This window comes from Dendropsophus ebraccatus, chromosome 9, assembly GCF_027789765.1.
Source record: "Dendropsophus ebraccatus isolate aDenEbr1 chromosome 9, aDenEbr1.pat, whole genome shotgun sequence".
Lineage (NCBI taxonomy): Eukaryota > Metazoa > Chordata > Amphibia > Anura > Hylidae > Dendropsophus > Dendropsophus ebraccatus.
In genome coordinates, this window is record NC_091462.1 from 48952504 (window position 1) to 48972438 (window position 19935).

General features: G+C 48.8%; 1 protein-coding gene across 1 annotated transcript; it reads right to left on the minus strand.

The window, feature by feature from the left end:
• Positions 1-59: 59 nt before the first annotated feature.
• RPE (ribulose-5-phosphate-3-epimerase) lies at positions 60-14589 on the minus strand. The gene is made up of 6 exons (XM_069985224.1): positions 14422-14589; positions 12251-12330; positions 2960-3099; positions 2044-2178; positions 1497-1583; positions 60-662 (listed from the first exon to the last, which is right to left on the minus strand). Exons 1-6 carry the CDS (start codon positions 14541-14543, stop codon positions 540-542), a joined length of 687 nt encoding a protein of 228 aa, XP_069841325.1. The 5' UTR covers positions 14544-14589; the 3' UTR covers positions 60-539.
• Positions 14590-19935: the final 5346 nt, after the last annotated feature.

Below are 19935 nucleotides of genomic sequence, written 5' to 3' on the forward strand. Positions count from 1 at the left end.
TCAGAAGTTTGTTTAAATGATAGGTACCCTTTAAAATCATATTAGCACTACACCAACTATTATTGTGCATTTTTTTTATATATTTCTTTTAAAACATCATAGTAAAAGGGAACGGAACTTCCCCCAAGTGACAATGCTGCAGGACTGATATTTATACAGTATGATGACTATGAAGAGAAGCTAGTAAAAAAAAAAAAAAAAAAGTGACCGATTCCCATAGATTGGTCATGTGGCACATACCCTGAAGAACCCAAGCCTAGTATATCTCAAGCTTTTGTTTACAGGATTAGCTCTACATTATGTTTCAGGAGGGAAGAACAGGTCTTCCAACAGAAAAAAAAAATCTTTTGCAAACTAGTCGTGATGAGTATGGAAAAGAAGGAAAAAGTGGTTTTGTTTTATATCTTGGAAAAGAAAATTGCTTCAGGGGGGCAATACTGCACCACCCCTAGTCTATGTCCCAGGCCTGCTTTCTGCATCTGGAAAGGCTTCATAATGGTCTGGTCCAAACCAGTGGATGCTTCCAGGCTTAAATAGGTTCACCGGTCCAAGGAGCGCTTTTGAGCAGCTTCACAGCAGGCGTTGCGGAGAAGATTGATTACAGAGCGGGGGTCATCACTCTTCATAATGGCACTTCCAGACACGATCATGTTAGCACCAGCCTGTAAAATCATTATAATCTACTGTTATCTAACAAAATATAGTTTACTAAAATGAATGACTAGGAGATAAGAGCAACTCAAGCATGCCTGAGCCCAGTAGTTCAGCATTTGAATACCGGTGGCTGAAGAAGTTGTTGCATGCAACACACACAGCAAGAACCTAGACCTGTAGCATACAGGCATTAGTCGGTGGCTAGTTCACCCACCTTTACCTGCACTCTCTTCTTTACAAAGATGGCTGGACCATTGTAGCAATAAAGCACTTTTGCCCCTCTGCCTTTTGTCTCCAACCGTATAGTCTGTGCGAGCATGGCCCTCACTCCTCATGTCTGACTTGATGGTTACATGTGTATCTCTGTAATGTCTGGTTTTGTCTATGTATATACCCCCAGAATCGTCAAGTGCTGCAAAATCTGTTGGCGCTATATAAATAAAAAAGACTATTATATGGCTAATCATCTAGTTACCTTAGGCTGTGACTCCCTAGTTTAAAAAGTCCCTGTCATTTGCAAAAATCTTTGAATGGTCAGTGTGTGGGTGTTAAGACTCTCTAGAAGGCCCAGGAGATGTGTACGGCTGAACACTTCTCTCTTTGCAGGAAATAAGTTCCATTGTAAGTCTACCGGGCCTGTCTCCTACAGCGAGCCAGGAAAAGAAGCAGTAGCTGCATATTCCTCCAGAGAGTGTGCGGGTCTGAAAACCCAGATGCCAAATGACAAAAACTTGACATTTCTAAAAAAAGAAAACCCCTTTAGGCACCTACCGCTAGCTCTTATGAGTACTGATCTTTCTGCTAATTCCTATATAATAAAATATTAAAAGAATAAGTCTCACCTCTGCACAACGATGAATATTATCTGGTCCAACACCCCCATCCACTTCAATGTCCAGTGATGGAAACTGTGATCTTAACCACTGTACCTACAAGTGAAGAACATACCTGTTACAGCAGGACTCAAGGGCAGCTACAAAACCCGGTATATCAGGATGTGCATGGTGCTGAGGGTTTCGTATGTTTGGATGTATGTGAAATCTCCTAATGCATGTAAGTGGTAGAAATTACAGACATGTACAGACACAAAAATCTGCCGTGGCTGTGATAGGCACCAGCACAGAGGGAGAGAAAACACATCCAAGACCTGGCTGGGCCTCCAAACAATGTAACATACTGCTTAAAACTGCACAACATAATAGGTCCTACACCGGTGCCCTGCAGTCTGTATAAACTATTACAGCACAGATCCATCTACAAGCAGCATCATCTTTGACCAAAGTTGTTCTCGTCTTTGTTATCCCTTCCAGAACTCCACGAGGACATCTTCCAGCTTAACCACAAGCTCCTCACCTATCCAGCCCCCTCCAGCACTACGCAATCATTTACCTTTGGCATCATATCTTCCATGAACTTCTGCCCTCCAAAGCCAGGCTCCACAGTCATAACCAGAGCCATATCAATTTGACTTGCCCACGGTGCTAGATACTCCACAGTAGTGTTTGGTTTAATGCCCAGACCCACCTAGAAAAAGAGGAGTATGCTAAGGACTGAAGCTGCATGCATTATATATACAGTAATACCTCGCTTTAAGAGTAACTTGGATTGAGAGCGCTTTGCAGGCCTTTTATCTTCTTAACCGACAATGACATGAACTGCCCATGAAACAGCCGATGAGTCTATTGTCTAATAACTTTGGGTCCCTTAAAAAACAGGGTATCACATGTTAAAGAGGACCTGTCACCCCCCCCCCCCCCCTCCGTGCCGGGGTGACAGGCTCCCGACCCCGTTAGATCCCCCTATACTCACGTGATCCCGCCAGGTCCCGCTTCCTGAGCCGGTCGGGTCACGGAGATATCAGCGCCCGAAGCCCGGCGCGCGCCCATAGAGAATGACGGAGAATCGGACTCCCCATTCATTCTCTATGGGCATCTGACTCTGCTGTCAGCGCGTGCGCCGGGCTTCAGGCGCTGATATCTCCGTGACCCGACCGGCTCAGGAAGCGGGACCCGGCGGGATCACGTGAGTATAGGGGGATCTAACAGGGGTCGGGAGCCTGTCACCCCGGCACGGGGGGTAACAGGTGTCCTTTAAGCAGCTGAAACTCGTAAAGCATTGATTGAATTTTAATGTAGATACCCTCAAATTAAAGTTTTTTTTTCCCCTTACATGCAGCATTCCCCAAGCATGATCAACTAGTGATAAAACTTACAGCAGCTGCAAACAATATAGTGAAGACACCCGGGGACAGATCTCCAGCACTACATCAGGTAAGTATGAGAAAACAGCTGCCTCAGGCACTCACCTTCATGCCACTTTCCCGGATCTCCTTAATCAAGGCTCCAGGGTTCTCTGTGGCTTCTAGATGGAATGTGTACTGGTTGGCACCAGCAGCTGCCATAGGTTTAACCCACTGTTCTGGTTTAGACACCATCATGTGCATATCTGTAAGGAGGGGGAAACACATATAATAAAGAAAACAAAACAGGCTATACGTTCACATAATAAAATCCAGCTTTGACTAATAGATGTCTCCAAAAAAACAAAAAGAGCTCTCTTTAAAGCAAGGTACCAGACCATAAAAGCTCCATGTGAGTTTGAAATGCAGCAGACACTGAACTCATTTGTATTGTTGGATTTTGTATTAAAGAAACTTTCAAGCTTTTAAGAAAATGGATGCTGGACCTTCTGCCTATCTTCTGAATCATTATTAGGCTACGTTCACACAGAGCAAAAGGAGCGGATTACGCAAGGAAATATTTCCGCCTGAAATCAACTGACGCTGAATTCCGAGCAGAATATAAGCAGAATCCCTGCGTATTCTGCTAGGAAAGTGTTCAGCTCGTAATCAGCTCTTGACAAATTGAGCGCGGAATACTCGAGGAATCCGCGCTGAATCCGCATGCATTCAGCGCTGAAATTCAGCGAGTATTTGGTGAGTAAACTAGACTATACCAGAACATATACTAGAATCCTCCTCCCCCCCCCCTTTTCCCCATTTCCGCGCTGATTCAGCGAGTAATTTCCGCTTGTATTCCGCGCTGAAACAGAAAATCAGAGCCCCATTGACTTGTATAGGCTTCCGCTAGCGGAAGAATGAACATGTTCATTCTTCTGGCGGAAAGCGGATTAGTTCAGTGCGGAAATTCCACTGTGTGAACTGCAGAGAAGAATTTCCATTCAACACAATGGAAATTAGCTCTGCACCTATTTTAACGGCTGAAATTTCAGCGCAGAAATTCAGCTGCTTTTGCTCAGTGGGAACGAGCCCTTAATGTGCCCCCCCACCACTGTCCATTCAAGGGAGTCACCTGTAAACCAAGCCCAACAGCACAGGGAATAGCCAGTGGCAGGGCCGGGCTGGGACTAAAATGAGCTATCCAAAAGTTTTACAAATTACCAATATACACTTATTATGGGAAATCCTTATAAACTGCTTTTACCCTGCACATACTACTGTATCAAGGCTTCACTTCCTGGATAAAATGGTGATGTCACGACCAGACTCCCAGAACTGTGCGGGCTGTGGCTGCTGGAGAGGATGATGGCAAAGGGATGCTCAGTGTCCCTCCAGTGCCCTGTGTCTCCCAGTGCCCCTCCAGTGCCCTGTGTCCCTCTGCCATCATTTCCAGCAGCCACAGCCCACACATCTCTGGGAGTATATATATTGTGTTAAATGGTGGAGTATTTAAAATCTGCTGCATAACCAACAGTAACAGCAATGTGTACAGTCCAGTCCTCTGCATAGTGTAATTCTGGGGCAGCAGTGCCAGCACAGCTCCCCAACCTGTGAATCTGGGAGTGGCAGGAGACTGGACTGAAGAGCTAGCTGCTCCTGCTTCAGGCCCTTGTACCACCCCTTCCCAGTCTCTGGTATCTGCTGCCTCAGGCGGAATACAGCACTGACCAGGAGGCAGACAAGATCAGCCCACAGAGGTGACCGGCCCTTCTGGCATTTGCCCGAAAGGCCAAATTACCAATCCAGCCCTGGCCAGGCAGTCCATTGCCGCTCCCAGCTCGTCTTTAACCCCTTAAGGACCGGGCCTGAAATGGCCTTAAGGACCGGAGCAAATTTTATGAATATGACCAGTGTCACTTTATTCATTAATAACTTCGGGATGCTTTTACCTATCTGGCTGATTCTGAGATTGTTTTCTCGTGACATATTGTACTTCACATTTCTTGTACATTGAAGTCGATACTTTTAACGAATCTTTATGAAAAAAACCAAAATAACGTGAAAAATTTTGAAAAAATGCTTTTTTCCAACTTTAAAACTTTTCTGCTTATACAGAAAATGGTTATACCACATAAATTATATATTAAATAGCATTAGCAACATGTCTACTTTATGTTGGCGGCATTTATTAAACTATATTTCATTTTTTTTAGACAATAGAAAGCGTAAAACATAAGCAGCAAATTTCCAAATTTTCAGTAAAATTTCAAAATCAGATATTTTTAGGGACCTGTTCAGGTTTAAAGTGTATTTGAGGGGCCTGTATGTTAGAAAGCCCCACAAAGCACCCCATTTCAGAAACTGCACCCCCCAAACTCTGCAAAAGCACATCCAGAAAGTTTTTTAACCCTTTAGGGGAGTCACAGAAATAAAAGCTAAGTGTGTAAGAAATTTGAAAATTTTAATTTTCTGTGCAGAGATTTTCTTGTGATCCAATATCTTTCATAATTGTAAACCTATTACCAGAGAAATGCACCCCAATATTGATTGCCCCGTTTCTGCAGTTTATAGAAATACCCCATATGTGGCCCTATTGCGCTATTTGACGCAACCACAAGCCTCAGATATAAGGGTGCGCCTAGTGAATTTGAACACCTCAGTTATATTTGGTCATTTCTGACTGTACCACTTCAGGTTGGCAGAGGCTCTGGGGTACCAAAACCTAAAAAACACCCCTAAAGGGACACCATTTAGAAAACTACACCCCTCAAGGAATGTAACAAGGGGTGCGGTGAGCATCTGGACCCCACAGGTGCTTCACAGATTTTCTGAACAATATGGCGTAAAAAAATAAAAATTATTTCTTTATACTGAAATGTTGTTCTAGCCTTCAATTTTTCATTTCCACAAAGGGATAAAAGGAAAAAAAATGCATAAAACATGTAGCGCAGTTTCTCCCGAGTACAGAAATACCCCACATGTGGCCATAAAGTGCCAAGGGGGCGCAGGACGAGCCTCCAAAGGGAAGGAGCGCCAATTGGCTTTTGGAAGCTGAATTTCACTGGAATGGATTTCAAGGGTCATGTCGCATTTACAGAGCCCTCGTGCTGCCAAAACACTGGAAACCCCCCACACGTGACCCCATTCTGGAAACTACACCCCTCAAGGAATCTAATAAGGCATGCAGTGAGCATATGGACCCCACTGGTGATGGGCACAAATGTGGAATAATGTGACGTGAAAGTGAAAAATTTCGTTTTTTCACTTTCAAGGCACAAATGTGGCCGTCATAAAGGGGTCCATATCCTCACTGCACCCCTTGTTAGATTCCTTGAGGGGTGTAGTTTCCAGAATGGGGTCACTTGTGGGGGGTTTCCACTGTTTTGGCAGCACGATGGCTCTGTAAATGCAACATGGTGTTCATCATCCATTCTGGCCAAATCCAGCCTCCAAAATCCAAATGGCGCTCCTTCCCTTCGGAGTCTTGCCCTGCACCCACATGGCGCTTTATGTCCACATGTGGGGTATTTACGGACTCGGGGGAAATTGCTCTACACATTTTGTGTGTTTTTTTCTCTTTTAACCCCTTGTGAAAATGAAAAATTCAAGGCTAGACCAACATTATAGTGTAAAAAAAAGTAATATTTCATTTTCACGCCACATTGTTCCACATTTGTGCCAGTCACCAGTGGGGTCCATATGCTCACTACACCCCTTGTTACATTCCCTGAGGGGTGCAGTTTCCATAACGGGGCCACTTGTGGGGGGTTTTACTGCCTTGGCAGCACAGGGAGTTTTTAAATGCAACATGGCCCTCGAAATCCATTCTACCCAAATCCAGCCCCAAAAAGCTAAATGGCGCTCCTTCCCTTCGGAGGCTCGTCTTGCGGCTACATAGCGCCTTAAGTCCACATGTGGGCTATTTCCATACTCGGGGGAAATTTCTCTACGTGTTTTGTTTTGTTTCTTCTCTTTTAACCCCTTGTGCAAATGAGAAACCTGAAAACTAGATCAATGATGTTGTGTAAAAATTTTATTTTTTACACTTAAACATTGGCCTAGCCGTGAATTTTTCATTTTCACAAGGGTTTAAAAGAGAAAAAAACACAAAACGTGTAGAGCAGTTTGTCCCGGGTACGGAAATACCCCACATGTGCACATAAAGCGCGATGCGGCCGCAAGACGGGCCTCCGAAGGGAAGGAGCGCTATTTTGCTTTTGGAGGCTGGATTTGGCTGGAATAGATTTCAAGGGCAATGTCGCATTTACAAAGACCCTATGCTGCCAAGACAGTGGTAAACCCCCACAAGTGACCCCATTCTGGAAACTACACCCCTCAAGGAATCTAATAAGGGGTGCAAAGAGCATATGGACCCCACTGGTGACGGGCACAAATGTGGAACAATGTGACGTGAAAGTGAAAAACTTCGTTTTTTCATTTTCACAGCACAAATGTGCCAGTCATTGAGGGGTCCATATTCTCACTGCACCCCTTATTAGATTCCTTGAGGGGTGTAGTTTCCATAATGGGGTCACTTCTGGGGGGTTTTCAATGTCTTGGCAACACAGGGCCTTTGTAAATGCGACATGGCATTCACCATCCATTCTAGCCAAATGGCGCACCTTCCCTTTGGAGGCTTACCCTGCACCCACATGGCGCTTTATGTCCACATGTGGGATATTTCCGTACTCAGGGAAAATTGTTCTACACATTTCATGTTTTTTTATCTTTTATCCCCTTGTGAAAATGAAAAAATAAAGACTAGATCAATGATTTAGTGTAAAAATTTAATTTTTTTTTACACTAAATGTTGGTCTAGCCTTGATTTTTTCATTTCCACAAGGGGTTAAAAGAGAAAATTAACACAAAACGTGTAGGGTAATTTCCCCTGAGTACGAAAATACCCCACATGTGGATATAATGTGCCATATGGGCACAGGGCAAGCCACCAAAGGGACAGAGCGGCATTTAGAGGCTGGAATGGAGGACGAAGGCCATGTCGGGTTCGCAGAGTGCCCGTGCTGCCAAAACATTGGAAACCCCCCACAAGTGACCCCATTATGGAAACTACACCCCTCAAGGAATGTAACAAGGGGTATAGTGAGCATATGGACCCCACTGGTGACAGGCACAAATGTGGAACAATGTGCTGTTAAAATGAAAAATTAAATTTTTTACACTAAAACGTTGGTGTAACTTTGAATTTTTCATGTTCACAAGGGGTTAAAAGAAAAAATAAACGCCTAATCACGTAGCGCAATTTCCCCTGATTACAAGAGTACCTTACATGGGGGCACAAAGTGCAAAGTAACCGCACGGAAAGCCTCCAAAGGGAAGGAGCGCAATTTGGATTTTGGAAGCTGGATTTGGCCAGAATGGAGGACGAAGGGCTCTCAGAGCCCCTGTGCTGCCAAAACAGAGGAAACCCCCCCCAAGTGACCCCAACGAACTCAGGAATCTGTGGTTCGTACGGGGTAGGGTCACTTGGGGGGGCTTGTGGGGCTTCCTGGGGCCTAGTCCTGGGGCAGCGCCTTGGGGGCTTGTCATCACTAAATGGTGATGACGATGAGGAAGAAGAGGAAGGAAGAGGGAACAAGGGATCTTCCTCTTCTCCCTCACTGGTTGTCTCAGTATCGGAGGCAATCCAGGCAAATGCCTCCTCTGCCGAGAACAACCTGTGGGCCATTTTGTTTTTTTTCTTTAGGATGCCTTCACACACACCGGATACGCACACTGCAGATCCAGCGTCAGTGCATCCCTATGATTGACATCCCTCTGCCTATATGTAAGTTAACGCCCGCTGGCCGGAGCATACTTTGCCTCCTCCCCGCTCCGGCTTGCTTCGGGGCTCCCGGCGTCTGCTCATCCCGCGCAGCCAATCAGTGAGCTCCGCCGCACCCACTGATTGGCTGAGCGGGATGTCCTGCTGAGAACCCCCGAAGCAAACCAGAGTGGGGAGGAGGTGATGTATGCTCCGGCCATTGGGGGGTTAACTTACATACACGCAGCGGGATGTCATTCCTGCTGCGTGTATGTATTCTCATAGTGATGCACTGGCGCTGGATCCGCAGCGGATTTTGCTGCGAATCTGCAGCGTGAAATCCCCTGCGGATCCGGTGTGTGTGAAGGCGTCCTTAGAGGGGTGTGTAAGTGTTATGCTTTTACACGTGTAAGTGTTAGCGTTTTATGTACTGTTTTTACATTTTATTCATGTGATTTTTAAGAGGGGAGGGTGGCAGCGAAAAGGGTAAGAGGAGAGGGTGGCAGGGGAGGGGAGAGGGGCGGCAGGACGGAGGGGAAAGCAGAGAGGGTAGGAGGAGAGGGTGGCAGGGGAGAGAGGGTAAGAGGGGAGAGTGGCAGCGGAGAGGGTAAGAGGAGAGAGTGGCAGGGGAGGGGAGAGGGTAGGAGGAGAGGGTGGCAGGGGAGGGGCGGCAGGACAGAGGGGAGAGGGTAAGAGTAGAGGTGCGGCAGGACAGAGGGGAGAGGGTAAGAGTAGAGGGGCAGCAGGGGAGAGAGGGTAAGAGGGGAGGGTGGCAGCAGAGAGAGTAAGAAGACAGGGTGGCAGGGGAGGGGAGAGGGGCGGCAGGACGGAGGGGAGAGCAGAGAGGGTAGGAGGAGAGGGTGGCAGGGGAGAGAGGGTAAGACAGGAGGGTGGCAGCGGAGAGGGTAAAAGGGGCAGCAGGACGGAGGAGAGAGGGTAAGAGGAAAGGGTGGCAGGGGAGAGAGGGTAAGAGGGGAGGGTGGCAGGACGGAGGGGAGAGGGTAAGAGGAGAGGGTGGGAGGAGAGTGGGGGTGGCAGAACGGAGGGGGGGTGGGCTGGCAGGACAGAGGGGGGGCTGGCAGGACGGAGGGGGGTGGCAGGACGGAAGGGGGGCTAACAGTACGGATGGGGCTGGAAGGACTGAGGGGGGCTGGCAGGACTGAGGGGGGCTGGCAGGACTGAGGGGGGCTGGCAGGATGGAGGGGGGGCTGGAAGGATGGAGGGGGGTTGCAGGATGGAGGGGGGGCTGACAGGATGGAAGGGGGTGGCAGGACTGAGGGGGGCTGGAAGGATGGAGGGGGCTGGAAGGATGGAGGGGGCTGGAAGGATGGAGGAGGCTGGAAGGATGGAGGGGGCTGGAAGGATGGAGGGGGCTGGCAGGACTGAGGGGGGGCTGGCAGGACTGAGGGAGGGCTGACAGTACGGCGGGGGTGGCAGGACTAAGGGGGGCTGGCAGGACATAGGAGGGGGTGCTGGCAGGACAGAGGAGGGGGTGCTGGCAGGACAGGGGGGGCTGGCAGGACAGGGGGGGCTGGCAGGACAGGGGGGGCTTGCAAGACAGGGGGGTGCTGGCAGGACAGGGGGGGTGCTTGCAGGACAGGGGGGTGCTGGCAGGACAGGGGGGGCTTGCAAGACAGGGGGGTGCTGGCAGGACAGGGGGGGCTTGCAGGACAGGGGGGTGCTGGCAGGACAGGGGGGGCTTGCAGGACAGGGGGGGTGCTGGCAGGACAGGGGGGGTGCTGGCAGGACAGGGGGGGCTGGCAGGACAGGGGGGGCTGGCAGGACAGGGGGGGGGGGCTGGCAGGATAGGGGGGGCTGGCTGGACAGGGGAGGGGGGGCTGGCTGGACAGGGGAGGGGGGGCTGGCAGGACAGGGGGGGGGCTGGCAGGACAGGGGTGGGGGGGGAGTCTGGAGCTGGACAGGGGGGGGGGGGGGGGAGTCTGGAGCTGGACAGGGGGGGGGGGGGGGGAGTCTGGAGCTGGACAGGGGGGGGGGGGGGGGGGGGAGTCTGGAGCTGGACAGGGGGGGGGGGGGGGGAGTCTGGAGCTGGACAGGGGGGAGCTGGCAGAGGACACTGGAGGAGGAGGTATGGGGGGGGGGGGGTTGCGGAGGGGGATTGGGGGAGGCATGCAGCACAGGGGAAGGAGGAAGCACCCGATGCGGTCCTGGAGTGTGCCGGGTGCCTCCTCCCCCCAAGCTGCCTCCTCCTCCGGTAACAGGGAGATAGATGATCATCTCCCTGTTACCGGAGGAGGAGGCAGCACGGGGGGAGGAGGCGCCCGGCACACTCCAGGACCGCATCGGGCGCCGGGCACAGGACTCACCACCCCCATCATCACCTTCTCTGCTGCACATTCTTAGCAAGCAGAGAAGGTGATGATGGGGGTAGTAGTGTGGATCGCCCGTAATTGGCCGGCTGGCGGCAGCCGGCCAATCACGGGCGATCGGGGGGCCGGATCTAAGGGCAGGTGATGCCCAGGCACTGCTGTGGTTGGTGCTGTCTCGGACAGCACCAATCACAGCTCTGTGCCGGGGTCCGGTCCCGGAAATACAGCAAATCGCTGTGATTGGCAGATGACAAGTCATCTGCCAATCACAGCGATCGTCGTCACGGGGGGCAGGGAAATTGTCCCCTATGTGACACATGAAGATGGCTGCTGATAGAATCAGCAGCCATCTTTACCGGAGCGCCCCGCGATTTCGCGCGGCGCCCGTTTAAAGGGCTGACGTACCGGTACGTCATGGGTCCTTAAGTGACAGTGATCCATGACGTGCCGGTACGTCATGGGTCCTTAAGAGGTTAAGCTATGGATTTCTGTAAAATGCCACAGCCTCTCAGCTAACTTTCATATCTCTATGTATAGTAGGTATCTGTACCAGTCCCTTTAAAAGAGAAGTCCGGCCTAACAAAAAATACACTGCAGGTAGGGTGGTGAGGAGAATATAATAAAGAATCAATACTTACCTGCCCCCGCCACAGTGCCACATCACCAGCTCCCTGTCTGCCGCTGGGCTCTAGTTTCACAAGGTTCTGATGTTGTCATGACCCAGCGGGAAGAGCCCACTTAGCCAGTCAGTGACTGCAAAGGTGTCATGTCCCAGTCATGTCATGGTCCTTCCTGAAAGGGATATCTGGCTAGTCCTGTGTTTCGAGATTCTTAAATGAGGCTCCACTGACTTTTTTTTGCATATTCATGTTTGCCAGGGGGCAATGCACCTAGGATTTCACTGCATTGAGCGCTTTAACCTGCAGCTGGCAGTGTTATCTTTGGCTGGTCTCCTTGAGATCAGCGATCTGTTCCTCTTATGTCCCAATCACTGACTGGCTGAGCGAGAATTCCTGAGCCGGGTCAGGATGAATGTTAACCAAGCATAGTGATCTAGGCTGTTATCGATATTACAGATGTGTGAATACATCCTAAGGATATGTTTATTAGCACTTGGACATTGTCGGATCCATTACTGTCTCTGGGTAGCACATTTCTCAGAAACATAGGAAGAGCACCGGGTGCAGGGATACTAGAAGTGCGATACAAGATGACTGCACATATGGAAGGCACTGCCACAGCTTACATGTAGTGCAGTCTTATTAGACCTGGAACCTACAGGAGATCTTATTACTATTATATACTATTGCTTATGATTCTACACATTACCAAAGAACGGGTCATTTCCAAGATGCTTTCTGAGGCACTCCACCACAGGATGTCCAAATGTGATATTGGGAACAAAATGCCTGTAAGGAGAAGAAGATACAAATCAGCTGACATCTATAGGGAAGCACGGCTATAAAACCACTAGGAGCAAGGCACAGGGTAGACGAGAGGCGGCCATACATAATCAACAGACTTAGTGATGCTAATAACATGTAACCAGAGGCCATACCCAGCTCTACAGCCACAGACTGCCGGAAATAAGCAGCTCAATGTGCCCAGTACTTATGTGAGGGAAACACGCTTCCTTACCAGCAATAATGGATAAGATAGGCTTATAGGAATGGTTACCATTAGAGTCACGTGTGCATTGTACTACTGATATAGGGCATGTTCACACTAAGGAATCCGTGCGGATAACCTCCGGCATATTCCGTGTGCTCCCCCCCTCCCTGCTTGAACATCTGGCCTTCCCAAAGGCTCCATAAAATGGTGCGGTGGATTCTACCGTCTGCCCAAGGAATTGATATGTCTGAATAGAATGGAGCCCATGAGACAGCCATATCTTCAAGCAAGAGTGTGGAGAGAATAGCGCACAGAATCCGCCACAGGTTATCCACTCGGATTTCGTAGTGTGAACCATAGGAGGAGGCCAGGAGTTACCAAAGCGCTGTGCTCCAATGTATTTGTACAATGTGTTTTGATGCTGGACAATACAAGGCTGCATTCACATTACATATTTGGGCAACTTGTCAAAGCAGCATGCTAACATAGGGTTCCATGGACCCATTGACTTTACTAGGCTTAAAGTTTTCTGTGACTATACAGTACATTTCCTGAATGGATGCACTGTAGGTAAAGGATGCTAAAATTAGTCGGCAATGAGTCCCACAAAGACAGTGGCTAGGTAAAGTCACAATTAGACTATATTCAGCCCATTGAAGTCTACAGGCAACATGGCAGCATTCCTTTTTACGTTTTCCCAATGTGCAGTGACAGTCCAACAGAAACAAAGAAAGTTGATGTGAATGACGCCTTGTATACAGTGAGAACACACTAAATGGTGTATGAATGATTGCACACATCTTGGCCCATACAGAACACATTGCCAGCACTAAACTAATGTAATGACCTCAGAGAAAAGGTCACAGCGCCACCTAGTGTACACCAAGAGAGCTGCATCCCCCTGACCCATGGGATTACACGGAGCCAGAGAATCACATGGAAACTAGTGAGGGCTCTATAAGGAATTATTAGGGGGAATAATAAATGTAGTTCTGGAAAACCACAACATAAAGGGCACTGCTGCAGGTGGTTATCTGCATGGAAAGTCACTGCTGCAGGTGGTTATCTGCATGGAAAGTCACTGCTGCAGGTGGTTATCTGCATGGAAAGTCACTGCTGCAGGTGGTTATCTGCATGGAAAGTCACTGCTGCAGGTGGTTATCTGCATGGAAAGTCACTGCTGCAGGTGGTTATCTGCATGGAAAGTCACTGCTGCAGGTGGTTATCTGCATGGAAAGTCACTGCTGCAGGTGGTTATCTGCATGGAAAGTCACTGCTGCAGGTGGTTATCTGCATGGAAAGTCACTGCTGCAGGTGGTTATCTGCATGGAAAGTCACTGCTGCAGGTGGTTATCTGCATGGAAAGTCACTGCTGCAGGTGGTTATCTGCATGGAAAGTCACTGCTGCAGCCGGTTATCTGCATGGAAAGTCACTGCTGCAGCCGGTTATCTGCATGGAAAGTCACTGCTGCAGGTGGTTATCTGCATGGAAAGTCAGTGCTGCAGCCGGTTATCTGCATGGAAAGTCACTGCTGCAGGTGGTTATCTGCATGGAAAGTCACTGCTGCAGGTGGTTATCTGCATGGAAAGTCACTGCTGCAGCCGGTTATCTGCATGGAAAGTCACTGCTGCAGCCGGTTATCTGCATGGAAAGTCACTGCTGCAGCCGGTTATCTGCATGGAAAGTCACTGGTTACTATGACTGCTCCAGATTATAGGATAGAATGTTACTATAGATCCTATGTCCTGAGCTCACTGACAACTAGCAGAAGGCAAGGCTCTAGTCAGACCTCTGGAGTCAGAGATTTTTAGCAGGCTTGCCAATGTCGCATGTAAAGTCGCACGTCCTCCGTTATCCCCCCCCCGACCACCCTCCGGCGCCCCCTCACCCGTCCATGACATCCAAGTGCAGGTAGTCAGCCCCGGATTGCAGCATGCGCTCGCATTCTGCAGCCAGACGCGACAAGTCGCTGTTCAGAATGGACGGACCGATCTTGCAGCCAGACGACATGATGAGAATGTGGCCACTACCGCAAGAACACGACCCCACGTGTTCCCGGTGGCCGCAAAGGATTGCGGGAGTTGTAGTTTGTTGCGTCCTGCGTCGCGTTTTCCGAGCGTGGGACCGAGAACTACATTTCCCATGATGCCAAGCTCTGCTTACGTCACTTGTAGGACATGTGTCAGAGACGAGGCGTACATTCATAAAAATGCGCGTGCTGCTGGCTGCTGCGTCTTCTCTGGTGTGAATGAATGGGGGAATGTCCCCAGTAGGCAGCAGCCTGTAATAAAGCTGTGTTATAGCATACATACATACATACTATATAAATATATATATGGAGAGTAGCTGCTGTGACTGGTCCTGATTTCCTCACCAGACTTCTTACTGCGTTTATGAGGTTGTCTATGGAGGATTCATGTCTAGTCAGTCATGGGAGCCTTGGCTTGGTAAGGGAGGGCACTAATGCAGAAAGGGTAAAGATTATGCAATGGTGCTGTGTCTCCCCCCCCCCCCCCCTTTTTAAAGGCGGTATCCTATACTAAACAGCGCCTCTACAGACCATACAAATGATGACAGTGACTAATCCAGAGAGTCACAGGAGAGGGCTTCTTTGTCATCTCCCCCAGCCTCAACTCTTATCTGCAGAATCTGCCAGAATTTATGTTCCTTGCTCTAACACCAAGTATTAGGTCCCTCTGTGCCCCCTTAGAATAGTTAGGCCTCCTCTGTGTATGCATATAGTAGTTAGGCCCCTTGGTTAGAGATCAGCCAACCTCGAGCATGGTCAAGTCCATCCAAACCCGATAGTTCAGCATTTGATTAGCAGTGGCTAGTGAAAGTTGGATAAAGCCCTAAGGCTATGTGGAAAACATGCATATAGTCATTGGCCGTATCCATGTTTTCCAGACAACCTTAGAGCTTTATCCAACTTCAGCAGCCCCTGCTAATCAAATGCTGAACGCTCGGGTTTGGATGGACTCGAGCATGCTTGAGGTTGGCTCATCTCTACCCAGGGTACATCCAAATAGTAGTTAGGCCTCCTCTGTATATCCATATGGTAGTTAGGCCCCCTTGGTACATCCAAAGAGTAGTTAGGCCTCATAAGCAAGGAAAAAATATTCAGCACAAAATAGGCTGCCCAGTTCTCTGTGGCAGTGATTTTCAACCAGTGTGGCGCGGCACATGGTCGGGTGTGCCGCGGCGAAAGTCCCCCAAACTATGGTGCCCCTGTGTTTTGTTCCCCGGCAATGCGCAGCGATCAGTGGCGGATTATAAGTATGGTGGAGAGAAGCACAGGAGAGAAGCAGGGGGGAGAAGTATGGTGGAGAGAAGCACAGGAGAAAAGCAGGGGGAGAAGTATGGTGGAGAAAAGCACAGGAGAGAAGCATGGGGGAGAGAAGCACAGGAGAGAAGCATGGGGGAGAGAAGCAGGGGGGAGAAGTATGGTGGAGAGAAGTACAGGAGAGAAGCAGGGGGGAGAAGTATGGTGGAGAGAAGTACAGGAGAGAAGCATGGGGGAGAAGTATAGTGGAGAGAAGCATGGGGGAGAGAAGCAGGGGGGAGAAGTATGGTGGAGAGAAGCACAGGAGAGAAGCATGGGGGAGAGAAGCAGGGGGGAGAAGTATGGTAGAGAGAAGCAGGGGGGAGAAGTATGGTGGAGAGAAGCACAGGAGAGAAGCATGGGGGAGAGAAGCAGGGGGGAGAAGTATGGTGAGAAAGGCATAGGAGAGAAGCATAGGGGAGAGAAGCAGGGGGAGAAGTATAGTGGAGAGAAGCACAGGAGAGAAGCATGGGGGAGAGAAGCACAGGAGAGAAGCAGGGGGGAGAAGTATGGTGGAGAGAAGCACAGGAGAAAAGCAGGGGGGAGAAGTATGGTGGAGAAAAGTACAGGAGAGAAGCATGGGGGAGAGAAGCACAGGAGAGAAGCAGGGGGGAGAAGTATGGTGGAGAGAAGTACAGGAGAGAAGCATGGGGGAGAGAAGCACAGGAGAGAAGCAGGGGGAGAAGTATAGTGGAGAGAAGCGCAGGAGAGAAGCATGGGGGAGAGAAGCATGGGGGAGAAGTATGGTGGAGAGAAGCAGGGGGGAGAAGTATGGTGGAGGGAAGCACAGGAGAGAGGCATGGGGGAGAGAAGCATAGGAGAGAAGCAGGGGGGAGAAGTATGGTGAGAAAGGCATAGGAGAGAAGCATGGGGGAGAGAAGCACAGGAGAGAAGCAGGGGAGAGAAGTATAGTGGAGAGAAGCACAGGAGAGAAGCATGGGGGAGAGAAGCACAGGAGAGAAGCATGGGGGAGAGAAGCACAGGAGAGAAGCAGGGGGAGAAGTATGGTGGAGAGAAGCACAGGAGAGAAGCATGGGGGAGAGAAGCATGGGGGAGAACTATGGTGGAGAGAAGCATGGGGGAGAGAAGCACAGGAGACAAGCATGGGGGAGAGAAGCACAGGAGAGAAGCAGGGGGGAGAAATATGGTGGAGAGAAGCACAGGGAGAAGCAGGGGGGAGAAGTATGGTGGAGAGAAGCAGGGGGGAGAAGTATGGTGGAGAGAAGCACAGGAGAGAAGCAGGGGGGAGAAGTATGGTGGAGAGAAGCACAGGAGAGAAGTAGGGGGGGGGGAGTATGGTGGAGAGAAGCACGGGAGAGAAGCACAGGGGGAAAAGAAAACAGGCCCAGCTTTCACACTGAGTGAGTATAAATACATTTAGAATCTATATTATTAATTATATGTATAATATGTACTGTTTTAGTGTCATTTTGTGCCATTTTGGTTGGTGGTGTGCCCCGGGATTTTTTAAGTATAAAAAGTGTGCTGCGGCTCAAAAAAGGTTGAAAATCACTGCTCTATGGTTATTGAATAGTCAGCCAGATGTCTAGGTATCTGTTGCTAATGGTAAGAATACCTGGTTTAATCTCCTGCTCCAATCCATCTATGTGCTGATGTCTGTACAGGAGGCTTCTTGACTGAAGGTGGATACGTTCAGATTCTCAGTGTGTCCGTCTGTGTGCCGATGTCTGTGAAGGAGATTTCTTTGCCGAAGTTGGATACGTTTAGATTCTCAGTGTTTGTCCACCATTTAATGATGCCGCATAATCCGCTCTGGAGGTGCCCCGGCCAGCGGCACTGCTCCACAGTGAACTAACCCGATAGGCCAATTCAAACTTCCTGGGAGATTCGGTGACATCACTCTCTGTAGGGTCCTCTGAGAGAGTGACGTCACTGAATCTCTCGGGAAGATTCGGCACACAGACGGTTCCGAGCAGGAGATTAAACCAGGTATCCTCACCATTAGCAACAGATAGCCATATGGCTGACTATTCACTAGCTATAGAGAACTGGGCAACCTATTTTGCGCTGAATGTTTTTTCCTTGCTTACAGTGTTTACCTAACTTTAGTGAACATACGGGTGTTCACTTTTACATTTGGCAGCAGCAACAGTGCAGTGCTGGTGAGGGGGTTGTTTAATGTTTTAGTGCAACCTCTCCACACTTTTCTAGTAGGCACTGTTCACACAATGTTGAAATTGAGTGGATGGCCGCCATTTAATGGCAAATATTTGCTGTTATTTTAAAACAACTGCTGTTGTATTGAAATAATGGCAGTTATTTAATGTTATATGGCGGCCACACAACATTGTGTGAACAGATCCTTTCTGTGTTTTTAATCCACTCCTGGTTTTGGTTGCAATATGAGGACCACAATACTGACTGAAATATACGTAGTGTGAACCCAGCCATAAACTGCATAGATGCAGCTGAGCTGGGATGAAATAGATGGCACAGCAGGAACACTGGTGAGGAGTTAGCATTATGTGGCCATTTTTAGTTTCTGTATGGTTGAAAAATAGTAAATGTAGTAATAGTAAAGGTCCATTACCAAAGGGTTACCCAAAGCTTTGTTAAAGTGTCAATGTCGTTATAACTTTCAAAGTCTAAATCATCAGATGTTACATAAAGCAAGTTTGTAATTTACATTCATTATTTATTTTTTAGTTATCATGGAAAACACGGCACTTCCTATTTTCTGACCCTTTTTTTTCTCAAAAAACAGGAAGTCCTGTGTATCCCAGGCCATCTGAGCGCTCACAGAGAGAAGTCAGTCATGTGACACATTGAGCTGTGACTCTCTGTACTGGCTGGAATTCCTGTGTTTAGTCTGTATTTCAACCAGCACGTCCGAAAATCTGTCTTCAGGAGACTGGACCTGGATTTCTGGTTAGTTCAGCTTTGTTTTACAGCATGTTAACAACAACAACAAAAAAAATAGCAAACTTGCTTTATATCACTATCTACTGTTATAACAACAGTGGCACTTTAAATAAAACTTTGAAATAAAGCAAGGGTAAGTAGCTGCATCCTTAAATAAAAAACATGGCAGTGACAGGAATGAAGTCATATCTGCATTTGTACATTTATAATGCTGCCTAGACCTGTAGCTGTATTCCTGCTTATATTTGTAATGAACATACCTTAGCCGTGCCCATAAGGAGTGGCATAGGTAAACACAGAGCCGAGGCCAAGCAGAGGTACTCCTGCAATGTGACCCATCACTCTGTATTGTGCTACTTATTTGTGAATAGAGTATGGCCATCCTCTGCTATTACTGCGGCTTGATAGAAAGTGCCCTGGTACTGTACAGCATCAGCACGTACCCACAGTATAGGTGATAAATGTATGATCGCTGGAGGTCCAACACAGGTTCCTTAGTGCCCCTTGTAAATGGAGCTAGTGTGTGTTCGAGTGACTGTCACTGCTATGGGACTTACAGAGATAGTGTTTGCATACCTCCCAACTTTTGCAAAAAGCAAAGAGGGACATGTGCGCCGCGGTCCCCATAGCCACGCCCCCATAGCAACCCTCCATAGCCATGCCTCCATAGCAACCCTCCATAGCCACTCCCCTACAGTCACCACATGCTGCTGACTGAATAGTGCCCTATACAGTATCCAATCCTCCCAAAAATGCCCTATATAGTATCCAATCCCCCATTATAGTGCCCCACATAGTAGCCTATGCCCCCATATAGTGCCCCACATAGTAGCCTATGCCCCCATATAGTGCCCCACATAGTAGCCAATCCCCATATAGTGCCCCACATAGTAGCCAATGCCCCCATATAGTGCCCCACATAGTAGCCTATGCCCCCATATAGTGCCCCACATAGTAGCCTATGCCCCCATATAGTGCCCCACATAGTAGCCAATCCCCATATAGTGCCCCACATAGTAGCCAATCCCCATATAGTGCCCCACATAGTAGCCAATCCCCATATAGTGCCCCACATAGTAGCCAATCCCCATATAGTAGCCAATCCCCCCATATAGTGCCCCACATAGTAGCCAATCCCCATATAGTGCCCCACATAGTAGTCAATCCCCATATAGTGCCCCACATAGCAGCCAATCC